Source organism: Periophthalmus magnuspinnatus, chromosome 10, assembly GCF_009829125.3.
Source record: "Periophthalmus magnuspinnatus isolate fPerMag1 chromosome 10, fPerMag1.2.pri, whole genome shotgun sequence".
In the NCBI taxonomy this organism is placed as follows: domain Eukaryota; kingdom Metazoa; phylum Chordata; class Actinopteri; order Gobiiformes; family Gobiidae; genus Periophthalmus; species Periophthalmus magnuspinnatus.
In genome coordinates, this window is record NC_047135.1 from 12,054,708 (window position 1) to 12,069,264 (window position 14,557).

Genomic DNA, 14,557 nt, shown 5'->3' on the forward strand with positions numbered 1-14,557 from the left:
AGATGCCCTGCTTTCAACTTCAGACATGTCGAAATCCTCCTACTTTTTCAGGAATAAATACAAGATGGAACTCGTCTGGCAACTCTACTTTCTTCAGCCTGAAAGTGTTAAAGGAACACACTGGGCTTTCACAAAAGTAAATAGCATATTCTAATTAGAAAGTATTGGAGGTGCTAAAACAGTCAGCAGATGGTTAGCCAGTGCCTCGTTCCTGCTTATCTAGCTAAGTGAGAAAGCTAATAAAAGGTAATTCCCCAGACAAAGAAGTTATTTGTTTAAGTCACTGTTCTTATCCGTGATATAAATTACACAATGGGGACAAAAGCTGGTAATAAATGTATCAAATCTCACCAGGAGAAAAAGCTTTAATGAAGTTGCGTTTTCCTAAATAAGCAAAATACGAATTAGCTGCAGAGCCACCTGCATTCTCAGTAAAATAAGTGACTCTATACATATGTCCTGTCAATCAAACCATGGGTGACACTCTGACCAATCACATTGAAAAGGGGTGGGGTTTATGATACAGCATGTTTGTACTGTTTCTCATCGAAACAGATTTATTTTAATTTGAGTGCATGTGAACAGCATCCATTTTTGCAAAGAAGAAAGAAAAAAAAAAATCATTGTCTCTGACTAGCTGATATTTGTTCAAATTGTCTGGCTTAATTGCACCCAGATGTGACTGCTACATTAACTAAATGTCAAATCAATCGCCAATGTTTTCTAACTAGGATTTTACAAATGCATAATGAATTGGTAATGACTTTTGAATGATAATTTGTAAGATTTGATTTCACTGGTGAAAAAGTTATATCTCTATAACCAATCTCTACCAGGGTTAAACAAGGTCTAAACTACAGCAAAACATGCAAGACCACAACTTAAAGGCATGTTTGCTAACTGCTCATCTCCATGGGGATGTAATGGCTTTGCTTGACATATAACAGCACGGTATTAAACATCTGACTTCCATTTCTTTTATTGGAGACATTTTCATTGCTAAAAAATGTTTCACCTACACCTGATTTGTCTGTCTCCATGGAGATATACAAGCTTAGCACCATACTGTAGCAGATATAGGCAATGCAATAACATCCCCACAGAGACAAGTAGAAGCTTCCATCACAAAAGTTACACAGTGTACCTTTACCACCAGTAAATTTGTATTTCACATACACCATTTGATAGCAACAAAAACATCATATTAAGAATAGCCTAGTTCTAAATGCCTATGATAAAGAATGAACTATATAATGGTTTAAACTGCAGGAGCTGGGGTTTGTTTATTGTCGTTCCACTGTCTCATCCGAGTTTTGTGCAAATGGCTCACATTTCACACCAAGTAGGCTATACATAAGCTTTGGACCACTAGGACAAGATCTAGACTAAACCTGGAACAACACCAGGACTAGACCAGGACTAGAACTGGACTAAACCAAATTTACTAAACTCACTGCAACAGAGCAAATATCGTATGAGACAAGCCAGAGTAATCTATCTATAATCTGTTGCATTTCCGATGACAACACAACATTCTTTAGGCCAGTCATATTTAAAGGCCTATATTACACAAACTTGACTCTTGTGAGTTTTAAGTCATTGAGTGTTTCATTCATTCACACATATTTGAGTAACCCTTTATTATTAGTCTGTCTATATCTCCAAAGCTCAAAATGCTCTGCTCCTCCTTGTGATGTCATATAGTGGTAGTTTTCAAGTTAACAGCTACCGTGTACCATTTGTTTAGTATAGATTGGTAATTCCAGAGCTGAATTCATGATCCAAATGATTCTCGTGAAGGTGTATGGAGTTTAAAAACACAGTAGAGTACTTCCTGTATTGCCACATGACATCACATTGAGTGTTTTCTGTTTGAACTAAATGTGCAGTTTTGAATGAAAACACAGCTCCAGGTATATTTTTGATGAGGAAACAACATTATAAACATAGATCAGACAATAGTGTAACAAGGGCCCTTTAATACAGATGAGGTGCAGCTAAAATGAATATAGTTACGGTTAGGGTTTAAGTTTTTGTTGTAATACAGTGGGTTCTTGGGTCTTGTCACTAATTGAAACAATTAGGTTCAACATTTGTGCATTTACGTTTATAAGTACATTATAATCAATAGGGAAATCTGGCTCTTGTCCCCTATCTGGCAGTATGACATCATCACTTTATATAATCTGAAACCCACCAATAGGCAAAACATCTCATTCTTTACCTGTAGCGTGAGTGAGCCCCCACACTTCCTGTCCGTAGATGTCTGTCTTGTTCCAGACCAGTCTATGGACCAGACCAGGCCCAGCGGGGTACCACCTCTGATAAAGCCTCCCCTGCACCGAGGCGCGGACATGGACTTTAGAGAGCCCACCCGAGGGAGACACGGGGGACAAGGGAGATGGAGGAGTGAGCAGCACCCTGAGCAGTGACTGGTAGCCCGCTGCTCGAGTGCTCAAATAGCTGAGTTTGACAAAAGCACCGGGGATTGAAATTTCCTCTTGGAGTGCCTGCGGAGAATGAGAAAGAGCAAAGTGAGACAAGGCAGACTAAAGAGAAGTTTACTGAGGAAGAAAAACACTGTTGAATCCAATGGCTTTAACAAAAACTGCGTCTTATTAGACTGTAAGATCAATTGCAATGAAACTGAAATCACAATTTGAGCGGACACAGTTGGCAAATCGTAAATTTCTCCTCAAACATCTAAATATTCTCTCAAATTCTACATAAAACCTGCCACCTCTGTAGTTTAGATCTGTAGATCACATTCATACACCAGCGTATGACACTGGGGGCGAGAAGGGTTAAGTGCCTTGCCCCAGGACACTACAACAGAACCAACCAATAGGCAAGTGGATCTGACTGCTCAAACAATGATGTTTATGTTGACAGTGGGACTCTGCCAACTGCCAACTGTCGGATCACTGGACAAACACTACCAACTAAGTAACTGCAGTAGTATTTAGTGTACTTTTACATGCACAACAGAAATCTAATCATCACAAATCTGCTAACATTTTTCAGTTAATAAATTCAAATCAATACTTTTTTAGACAAATTGTTGCAATTGGACAATATTATTTTTATTTATTTATTTATTTATGACAAGGACAGTGCACAGAAAACATTAATCTCAAGAGAAAAGATGCTCTGCGCCAGATTTAGCTACAGGCTACTCTCCATCTGTAGTCCTTGGGCAGGTACAGAAGACATTAAAGAGCCTATTTACATAAAAGCACCTCTAACAACAATATTTCATCAATAACAATGTCTCCTTAAAAATAATCACTATCCAATTTATCATGAAACCTTTAAAACAGTCACAATTCATTAAGACAAATTCCCATAAATACATTGTTTCAAATCCATCATTATTTTATAAAATAACTCTTTCTTGTGTCTTCTTTGCCACATTGTTTAATGTAACTGTTTAGATGCCACTGATCAAAATATTGGATAATAACTGAACTCTGTGAAAGTAATCTTTACTCATTTTCAATACTATTTCATCCTCATTGGTAGAGAGGTCAGATCCGCTGGTCCACAGGCTGGCTGTACAATTCTAGCTCCCACAGATGAATGCTATTGTTTTATCCTTGGGCAAGACACTTAACCCACTATACCCCCAGCATCTCTATACACTGGTGTATGAGTGTGTGAGTGGGTGAGCGGTTCCTTGATGTAAAGCGCTTTGAATGCTCTGAATGAGGATAAGCACTGTTTAAAAATGTGACCATTTACCATCTGATTCTAATCCAGTTATCAGATTTTTACTGGCCATGTAAATGTGCCCAGTGAACGAATTATATCTACTCACATAAAAATCTTGTCCTTGTTCAAATCCTGGCCTTTCCTATAATGGTCCATAACAAAATTAAAAATAAAATGGAGCGACAATAGCTCATTTGGTAGAGTGTTTATCCATTGATCTGAAGGTTGGCAGTTGGCAGCATTGTGCACCTATTTAGCTTATAGCTTGTAATATAAGTAGATTTCAGTGTTTATTTATTAAGTTTATTAGTCTATTCTATTTATTATCTAGTCTTATTCAGCTGAACTTATATAATAAACTGTTGGAACACTGAAAGTTATCTTATAGAACACCTTCATATATTTGAGTTCAGTTTTTCATACAGCTCTTCATATTCTTAGGTAATTCCCAAGGTTCTTCATGTGTAATTATTGGTTAAATATTATGCAAAATTGACTCTTGTGAGCTTTAAGCCATGTTATAATGCTGTTACCTCCTCAAAAACATACCTGGAGTTGTGTTCATTCATACATCTTTGAGTAATCCTGCATTAAGATCAAAATGCTCTGTTCCACCTTGTGATGTCATCGGTAGTTTTCAAGTTAACAGCTACCTAGGTGTATGGAGTTTAAAAACACACTGGAGCACTTCCTGTATTACCACATAACATCATGTGTTTTCAGTTTGAGAGAAGAACTCAGCCTAAATATGCAGCGTTTGTGTGTTAAACGTGTGAATGAAACAAAACGCAAATCCGGGTATGTTTTTTTAATGAGGAAACAACATTATAACATAGATCAGGAAATAGCACAATATGGGCCTGTTAAGTAAAATGTGTAAGTGAGAGGTACAGGGCGGAACCATCCATGCATTAAGGTGTTTTTGAGACCAAAATAAACGTTGCATTCACAACCATAACAAAGAAGAGCATTTGAAAGTACAATCTCTAAAACAAATCTGTCTCTGGTTTATTGTTTTTATCAGACTCTGCCATCTGTGAGATTAAGAGCTAATGGGTAGCGGCGGCAGACATGTTTTTATCCACAGTTCCACAGTTTTGATTACCTTAAATCAACCAACTTTTTTCAGATGAGCAGTTTTAAGCACTGTGCTTTTCATTTTCAATCTCTGTTTGTCCAGAGGTAATATTTGCAGAACAGATTAACCAATAATGGTTCACTAATCAAGCCGAATCTTGTTGGTTATTTTAAAAGAGCAGATCAAGAGATAAGTAGAGACATTAGCACATATAAAAACTTCATTGGATTTATGTGTTTTTGCAGAAAATAAAATAGAAAGACTTTTAACTCGGCAACTTCACTGCATATATTTGTCTGTAATTACTAGCTATGTTTACAGGTACATCAAAAATCTGATCATTATCTGATTTCTAGAGTTATCAGATTAGTTCTAGTTTTATCTGATGTTAGTAATCTGATGTTTTAGTAATCTGACGATTGTTCACATGTGTGCAGGTTTTGACAATAAAAATTATGTAAACAAGGGCAAACTAATAGGGCAAGGACAAAAATGGTGTCATCATCTAATCGGGGCAAGAGTCAGTTTTCCCGGTTGATTACATTGTACCTTGCCATGAAATATCCAAAAGGTAGATTCATGAATGTTCAATTTGATCATTTCTATCAACAGCCACATTAAATCAATAATATCTGTAGCTTTTTACCATCTAAAAGACATTGCAAAAATTTAAGGTATATTGTCTAAACCAGACTTGGAGAGACTTTTCCATGCAGGTTGTTCATTGGCTTCCCCAAACAAGCAGTAAGATAGCAGCAGTACATCCAGAACGCTGCTGCTCAGGTCCTGAGTAGAACCAGTAAGTACTTCACACATGCATCCTGTGCTCAAGTCTCTGCACTGGCTCCTGTGGCTCAGAGAATATACTTTAAAGCAGCTCTGCTTGTGAACAAGTCTGTCCATGGCCTAGTACCAAGGTACATCTCTGACATGTTAGTGCCATATGAAAAATCTCACACTCTGATGACCTCAGGGCCCGGCCTCCTGCTGGTGCCCAGAGTCAGGACTAAATATGGGGAATCAGTGTTTCAGCAGCTAAAACCTGGAACAGTCTTCCTCAAGATGTGAGACAGGCCTCTACCTTTACAATGCTTGAATCCAGGCTCAAAATAGCTCTGTTTGACTGTGCATATGACTGAAAGGTTTTTATTCTGCACTCTTCTCTTTTAATGTTAATTTTATGATCAATATTTGTTTTGATTTGTTGTATTGTGATTTTAATGTCTTTCTTCTGTAAAGCACTTTGAATTACTTTGTGTACAAATTGTGCTTTACAAATAAACTTGCCTTGTCTTGCCTATTGGTGACAAGACTCCAGTACTCACTGTATTACAAGAACAATTTGCATTTAAACAACATTCATTTTAACTGCCCTCATTACTGACCTGGTCATCCAAAACCCAGCACTTCACAAACGAACGTCACCAGGTGTTTTGGATGATCAGATTTTTCTTGGGCACCAAAAATCAGATCTAATTATTGTGTAATCTGATTATTCTAGTCCAGATCCTTGTCTGATTTCACAGGCCATGTAAATGTCCTCATTGAACTTGACCTCCAGCTGCCTTTGAAGCACCTCATTTGCCCGTGTCAAAGCAGAGCAGCCATTTACATTGACTTCCTTTGGTATTTGCATGATGTAAATATGGAATGAGCTCAATTTGCAGAAATCCGTGACGCCGGATTTGGTTTGTTGCTGAGCTGTTGCAAAATACATCTAAAGCTCATTTTCACCAACTGTCATGTGTCCACGTTAATCTGAATACGCATTTCCATTTGGGGCATATTAGCATACACAGTACCTGCATCCTCCTCCAGTGTGCCCCTCGCTCATATCCCATTTAACAGCTAAGAATGTACTAGATTTAACATAATAACATAAACAAATAATACAAACTGGACAATGCCCTAAAAGAACCTTATGTTCACAATTCTAAACTGACTGTCTGACTGTCTCGGAATTACATAAGCAAATAAATACATGTTTTGAAATGCATTTTAAATTCTAGTTTGAGCATTTTGTAAGACTGATGTAAGACTGCAATCATACCAGCTTCATTATAATAATTCAGTCTATTCAGAGTTTTGCAGTTTCTATAAAATGACAATTCAGCCAATATGATACCACTTACTTGGCTTGGGCTGTCAGCAGCTATTAATTGAATCCTGACATGTGGGCGGATGGGGATGGGGGTGGTTGGGGGTAAAAATTGGAAGGTAACTGAACAGTACCACGAACAACAATTTATTTAAAAAGGAATGGCTGACTCAGTAAGTCTCAGTTGCTTGTATATTGAACTACTAAATCAAATCTGAGAACTTGTGAGGAAGAAGTATCGATTCAAACTAATTATGTACGTATATTTGGACTTCATAATAATGTTTGGTCCTTCTGCAATTCTTCGTGTATAAAATTGCCTCTGTATTATCTGCAAAATAAGACTAATGAACACAATTTACATCAAACTATTAAACTTGGCTATCACACATTTATTCAGTTGCATTGTTTTGTTAATGATATCTCACAAAAACAAGCGTTCTTTCTGTGTGTGGGCTCGCTTCTCCATGGGTAACTTTGCCTGTTTGTCTCCATGGAGGTTGATAAGTTTATCCCATATTCCAGGCAAAAAAATAACATCTCCATGGAAACAAGCAGGTGACAGACTTTCCAGCAAAAAAGTTACACAGATAAGTAGTAGTTTACCTGAAGTTCTGGTATAGCGGCCCCTTTATCAGAACACGCTCCTGTGTATCTTGGCAGAGGGTAGGGCAGCACTAGTGGATACGGACTCAACACACTCATGACGTCACATTTTGGACTCTCCACTTCCTCTCTGGACATGGTCACCTGATCCAACACCAGGAAGTTGTTATTGGGCGTCCATATTGTGCGAGTTTGGGGCAGAAAGGGCGGTCGCTGGAACATCAGGGTCACGGACATGGCTCCCAATGTCACCACATCAAAACTACAATTTAATAAAAGAAGTACAATTAGATTGAGTGTCGAGAACAATGAAATAATGCGGTTTTGTGTTTGTTTGCAGTTTGGGGCAGTACCTCCCGTCCTTTCTGCTGATTGTGTAGCCGTATTCAGGGTGTTGTGGGAAGGTTATGTTGACCCCCACCAAAGGAGACCCATCCTGGAGAGCCACGTTTCCGCGAATTACCGCCACTCGACTGGAAAGAAAAAGGAGAAAAAAAGGTAAAAAGAGAAAAATATAGAAACGTAAACAACACAAGGTAGCGATGACAGCTTTATAATGATGGAGAGCATAATCATGGTGTGAAAGCAACACTGCATTGTGACGCACTCGCCCAACGACCTTGTGTAGGAGGTAAACAACTGCAAGTACTCAGTGCCACAGGAGGAAGAAGTACAGTACTGTATGCAAGTAAAAGTTACAGCACTACTCCTACTAAATACATGTGCAGTTATTTAGGTCACACTTTATTTTATGGTGTGTCTTTTTTCATTCTACGCAAAATAAAATTGAAAAAAATATATATATATACATGCAAATGGGAAACACATGTACATTGCAGTAACAAGTTTTTCAAGTAGAAAATGTTGCTCATTTTGAAATAAAAAGAATTATACTTCTTACTTCCCCATGAACTCAAGGTCAGCGCTGGGAGTTATTATATTTAAAACTTAAATATGAAATATTTCTGCTTATTAGCACATTCATTCTGTGCTGGTTGTATGTGCTATATAAACCAATGCAATTAAACTATAGACAGCATTAATGAACTACAGAGATTATTATGAAAATACTAAAATGTAAATACTACAGCAGTCTTTTTTCCTTTGTCATTCTACTTAAAATAGACAAGAATAAAACTTCTAAAATCTTTAAAATCCAGAAAACATCAAAATTGGAAAAACAGTGATACGTTGCAGTAAAATAATTCAATTCAATTTTACTTATCATTTAAAAACAGCCTCAGCTGCCCAAAGTCCTTCAGATAAAAGTCAATAGCAAATTTACAGATCACATGATACCTGGGAAGTAAGAGTATTTTCAAGAGTTAAAAATGTTAAAAATAGTTTCATGTTATCACTGTAACATTTCAACTTGTGAGCGCATTGAGTCTCTGCTGGTCACATGACGTGCTGTTAAACACGAGATCCTTACACTATAGAGAGTATAATTGAACTACAGGGTGGATTATAAAATCACTACCAAATCATGTAAATAATACAGCACAAACAGTCACATTCCCCTTTGTCATTCTACTCAAACTAGGTAAGAAAACAACAAACATGGAAATTGGACAATCAGCGATACACTGCAGTAAAATAAAAGTATTTACAAGAGCAACTTCAAAACGTTCAGTTGTCAGAGTAACAGTTCAGCTTGTTATTGAGTCTGTGCTGGTCATAAGACATGCGAAAAACTATAGACGTATATTTGAGCTACAGGGAGCATTATGATCCATTCAAATGGTTGGTCAAGTGAATGTAACTCACTCCAGCCCCTCACTGGGCCTCATCACACTTTGAAAAGCACAGCTACATGAAAGAGCCTCAATGACCTTCAGTGAGAAACAAAGCACTCACAATCTGCTTCCACGACATAGTACAGAAGCCATAAATATAACTCCACACAGTAAAAAGCCACACACTGTCACAGCAGCAGCTCAAACTTCCCATCACGTTTTAGGTGTGGGAGCCAGAGGAACCTGTGGCGAAAATAACACCTCTGATTTGAATATTAATGTGCCGGATTACAATGCGCTAACATCTGGAGTTATGTCTCATCCAAGCAAATAAAAACAAGATTTATACGAGAGTTGTACAAGCTGTATTTCCATATTTTTACTGAAAGGATAAATAAACAGTAAATGGGATTAGTCTAAGCACTGTTTTCTCATAGCTCAATAAGGCTTTGTTTATTTCTGTTACACTTTACAGGCATCACAGAGCAATAAATAATCAATACATTTAAGTCCCGATGTTTAAAAAAGGGTTCATTGAATTACATTTTTAACTTAGCCAGACATTTAAGTATCAAAATACACTCACCTGAAGGATTATTAGGAACACCATACTAATACGATGTTTGACCCCCTTTCACCTTCAGAACTGCCTTAATTCTACGTGGCATTGATTCAACAAAGTGCTGAAAGCATTCTCTAGTTGTTGGATAGCATCTTGCAGTTGATGGAGATTTGTGGGATGCACATCCAGGGCACGAAGCTCCCGTTCCACCACATCCCAAAGATGCTCTATTGGGTTGAGATCTGGTGACTGTGGGGGCCATTGTAGTACAGTGAACTCATTGTCATGTTCAAGAAACCAATTTGAAATGATTCGAGCTTTATGACATGGTGCATTATCCTGCTGGAAGTAGCCATCAGAGGATGGGTACATGGTGGTCATGAAGGGATGGACATGGTCAGAAACAATGTTCAGGTAGCCTGTGGCATTTAAATGATGCCCAATTGGCACTAAGGGACCTAAAGTGTGCCAAGAAAACATCCCCCACACCATTACACCACCACCACCAGCCTGCACAGTGGTAACAAGGCATGATGGATCCATGTTCTCATTCTGTTTACGCCAAATTCTGACTCTACCATTCGAATGTCTCAACAGAAATCGAGACTCATCAGACCAGGCAACATTTTTCCAGTCTTCAACTGTCCAATTTTGGTGAGCTTGTGCAAATTGTAGCCACTTTTTTTTATTTGTAGTGGAGATGAGTGGTACCCGGTGGGGTCTTCTGCTGTTGTAGCCCATCCGCCTCAAGGTTGTGCGTGTTGTGGCTTCACAAATGCTTTGCTGCATTCCTCGGTTGTAACGAGTGGTTATTTCAGTCAACGTTGCTCTTCTATCAGCTTGAATCACTCGACCCATTCTCCTCTGACCTCTAGCATCAACAAGGCATTTTCGCCCACAGGACTGCCGCATACTGGATGTTTTTCCCTTTTCACACCATTCTTTGTAAACCCTAGAAATGGTTGTGCATGAAAATCCCAGTAACTGAGCAGATAGTGAAATACTCAGACAACAACCATGCCACGCTCAAAATTGCTTAAATCACCTTTCTTTCCCATTCTGACGTTCAGTTTGGAGTTCAGGAGATTGTCTTGACCAGGACCACACCCCTAAATGCATTGAAGCAACTGCCATGTGATTGGTTGATTAGATAATTGCGTTAAGGAGAAATTGAACAGGTGTTCCTAATAATCCTTTAGGTGACTGTAGTTGTCTCTATGTGCACTATGATTTCCAAGTTAGCTATAAAACAGGATTTACGGGCAGCAGTAGCTCAGTTGGTGTTTGCCCTCTGATCTAAAATTTGGCAGTTCGAATCCCACTCCCGACATAAACATCATTGTTAGAGTGGTCAGATGTACTGAGACACAGGTTGGCGGAGTGATGCCAGCTCCCACAGAAGAATGCTGAACTATTTCTAAATGACGTACTATAATACCGCCAAAGACTATGTTAAACACCAAGCTATGTGCCTCCAACTTACTCAAATATGTTAGTAGCCTAAGCATTCAATTTCCGTCTCTATTTCTATACTAGAACATGTCTGTACACATCTAAACTACAGAGTTAGCACTTTTTTATAAGACAGGAGATTTTGTGGTTGGTGGAGGAAATTATGGTACTTAAAAAACTGGCTCTGTCCGCAGTAGCACACTTGCTAGCTTCCTGTGTCTCAAAGCTTATTCTAACTTTTATTAAAAGTGTTAAATATAAAGTAAACAACCTATTAAAATCTGAAAATTGAGGCTATCTGATTGATTTTTAATGTATAATACTTCAGTTTGTGGTGTTGTTCATTTTATCTGTGTAGTTTTAATATGTTGTCAGTGACATCCATCCGCAGCTAGCCTTATATTCAATTATTTATTTATTTTAGAGTGACTTTGCAAAAACCCCATTGAGATCAAATTGGACAGGAAGTAGACGCTAACAGAGAGGTTGCCGGGCGCTCTTGTGCACAGAGCTAATTGCAGCCTTTTAGATTTGTTAATCGTGTCCATTCAAATTGTGATTTTGATTCGATTAGTTGTGCATCCCTGTTCTCTCCTCACTAAATCATGAATTCAAATATCTACATGAGTGATGAGCAGACGGCTCTAACGACTTGGTGGCCACAATTGTCCTATTTGTTTCTCTTGTCCGGAAAGCAGCCATTGATTTTCTTTCCAAAAACAAGAACCTTTAATGAATCCATGTGTTTATTGAAGTGAACAGCAGAGGACAAATAGCATGCTGACACTTCTCAACAATACATCACTTCCTTCAGACATTGACTGAGGAGTCTCACAAACAAACTCAAAAATGTTCTTATGGTGATAACAAGACATGACCATGAACAATCGAGGTGGAAGCTATATGAACACAACATGGATCACATAATACTGTTGTTTTGCAGCTATGCAAATTTTGTATATTGGGTATATAGAAACTGTGTAGCAGTGGTGAAACGTACTGAAGTAAAACTAGTAAAGTACTGTATTTAAGTAAACAGGTTAGGTATATGTACTTTTTAGTACATTTTTAAGTGGATGCTTTTTACTTTTACTTCACTATGCCTGAGAGCAAGTATCTGTACTTCCTCCACCTAATTTTTGTACAGGACTGAAAAGTAAAGTATTTTTATTATTGTTAGACCTGCTGAAAAGGCTGAGGGGTTTAATTTTAGCATGTTCATAGGCCGAGCAAACGAAAATATACAAATAAAAACAACTAAAACAAATTCATTATATTGTTTCTGTTTAACAAAATTCAACACAAATCTTCATCATAATCAATACATTTGAAGCTTTATTAGATGTCAAAAGCTTTTTCTTTTTACTCTTTTTAAGTACATTTTTAAATGGCTACTTTAATACTTTTACTTATACAAGTAGATTTTTTCAAGTGATACTTTTTTTTTTGCTCCGGTATCCGTACTTTTACTTAAGAAACAAAACTGAGTACTTCTTCCACCACTGCTGTATAGTAAATAAAATCAAATAAAGGGTGTAAGGCAGAGGCATCAGACGGGAAGGGGGGGTGTTTTCGTAATTGTTCCTGCTGCCCGTTTCTATTGTGTTATGGATGTAGTACCAGAACAAAATACCGCTAATGATGTGACTGTAAAAAAACAAACTAAAGCAAAACAGTTCTGTCTGGCGTGCTCATGTTCTTCCAGCACCATTTGTCATCAATTCAAAACTCTCTCGTATTTGGCATTTAGAAGTAATGAAAAATTATCTGCTTTGAACAAGTGAAAAAGGATGATAATAATGTCGTCTATACATTTGAAATAACCATTGAATTGAGATGGTTAGCATCTGCAAATAGAGATGTAGGATTTGAAAGAAAAATCATTTATAAAATCTGTATAAAAAAGCATCTCTATCATTTTTACCAGTGTTTTGCCTTTATTAGTTAATCCAATCAGAAAATATGTTACTGACGTATTCTGCACCATACATTTCAACTGTACTTAAGGAAAAATTTTAGACATCTGTACTTTTTTGTACATTTTTAAGTGGATACCTTTTACTTTTACTTCACTATTTACTGCATGTTTGAGAGCAGGTATCTGTACTTTCTACGCCAGTACATTTTTGAACAGGACTGAAAAGTAAAAGTAATTTATATAATTTGTATAAAAATCAGGTACTGTATATAATGTGTATTAAAAAAGCACCTTTATCTGTTTTTACCAGTGTCTTGTCTGTATTAGTTAATTCAATCAGAAAAGATATTCCTAACTAAAATATTCTGCAGCATACATTTCAATGTTTGGGTTTAACTGAGGTCAGGTTTCCAGGCTTCTCTAAATTCTGTTTACGAGCATAATTATCTATAACAAGTTTCACAAAATGTATTTGTTTATTCAATTAGTCGATATTTTAATTTCCACTTTTGGCACAGTACGTATCTTTCTCTGGGTTCAACTGAGGTGTCCCACAAGCCCTGGACCTGCGTTTCCATGGTGATATCGAGTGTCACCTGATTATGCTCTCGACACAAAACAGAGGCAGAGATTTCTCATAATTATGGCTTTGCTGATGCCGTTACGGGGTCTAGATGAGAAGAGGCAGCTCGCTGAGACCACAGTAACTGAAAAGTGAGCGGGACATCATCCATCTTTCCATGTTTGCCAAAGAAAGTGTCCGGAGCCCCAGTGAACAATTAGTGTTAGTGCCGGAGCGCTCCATTGTAGACCACAGGCGCTGTCAGTGTCATTTTTCAGACTGCGAGGGGCTTCTTCACTGGATAAATTGTCTTCCTGACAGTGGGATTTGGCTAATAGACAGGAAGTAATTGGTTGGAAGTTGTTGTTTGTCAGAGAAATGGGATTTAGCCGGAATTAGGGGATGGCAAAAAAAAATACGTCTCATCTTATTTGGAGCCTCTATTCACCTTAATCAGGAAGTTCCCACGGGGCCCTTTTTCTGGTTTTGTTGTATATCGCATAGGGCTGCCAATCTCAACAGCAAATGCATTCTCAGCTCTCAGTTGAAATGAATGGGATTTCCACTTAAAGGGCCCGTATTAGGCTATTGTTTGAGCTATGTTATAATTATAGTTTCCTCATCAAAAACACAGCTGGAGTTGTGTTTTGGTTCATTCACACATGTTTAACACAAACGCTGCATATTTAGGCTGAGTTATTCTTTCATCTGAAAACAGTCTGTTGTGATGTCATATGGCAATACAGGAAGTGCTCCACTGTGTTTGTAAACTCAATACACTTTAACTAGAATCATCTGGATTGTTTCAGACCTGGAATTTTCAGTTTCTACTGA

At 37.7% G+C, this 14,557-nt stretch overlaps 1 protein-coding gene across 1 annotated transcript in view; it reads right to left on the reverse strand.

The window, feature by feature from the left end:
* The window catches only part of tenm1 (teneurin transmembrane protein 1), a 431,225-nt gene that overhangs the window by 113,172 nt on the left and 303,496 nt on the right, over positions 1-14,557 (reverse strand). The window contains exons 16-18 of the mRNA XM_033974050.2: positions 7,847-7,966; positions 7,494-7,755; positions 2,225-2,510 (exon numbers count right to left, since the gene is read on the reverse strand). Of these exons, the coding sequence (XP_033829941.1) occupies positions 2,225-2,510; positions 7,494-7,755; positions 7,847-7,966 (668 nt within the window). The remainder of the gene's footprint in view (positions 1-2,224; positions 2,511-7,493; positions 7,756-7,846; positions 7,967-14,557) is intronic.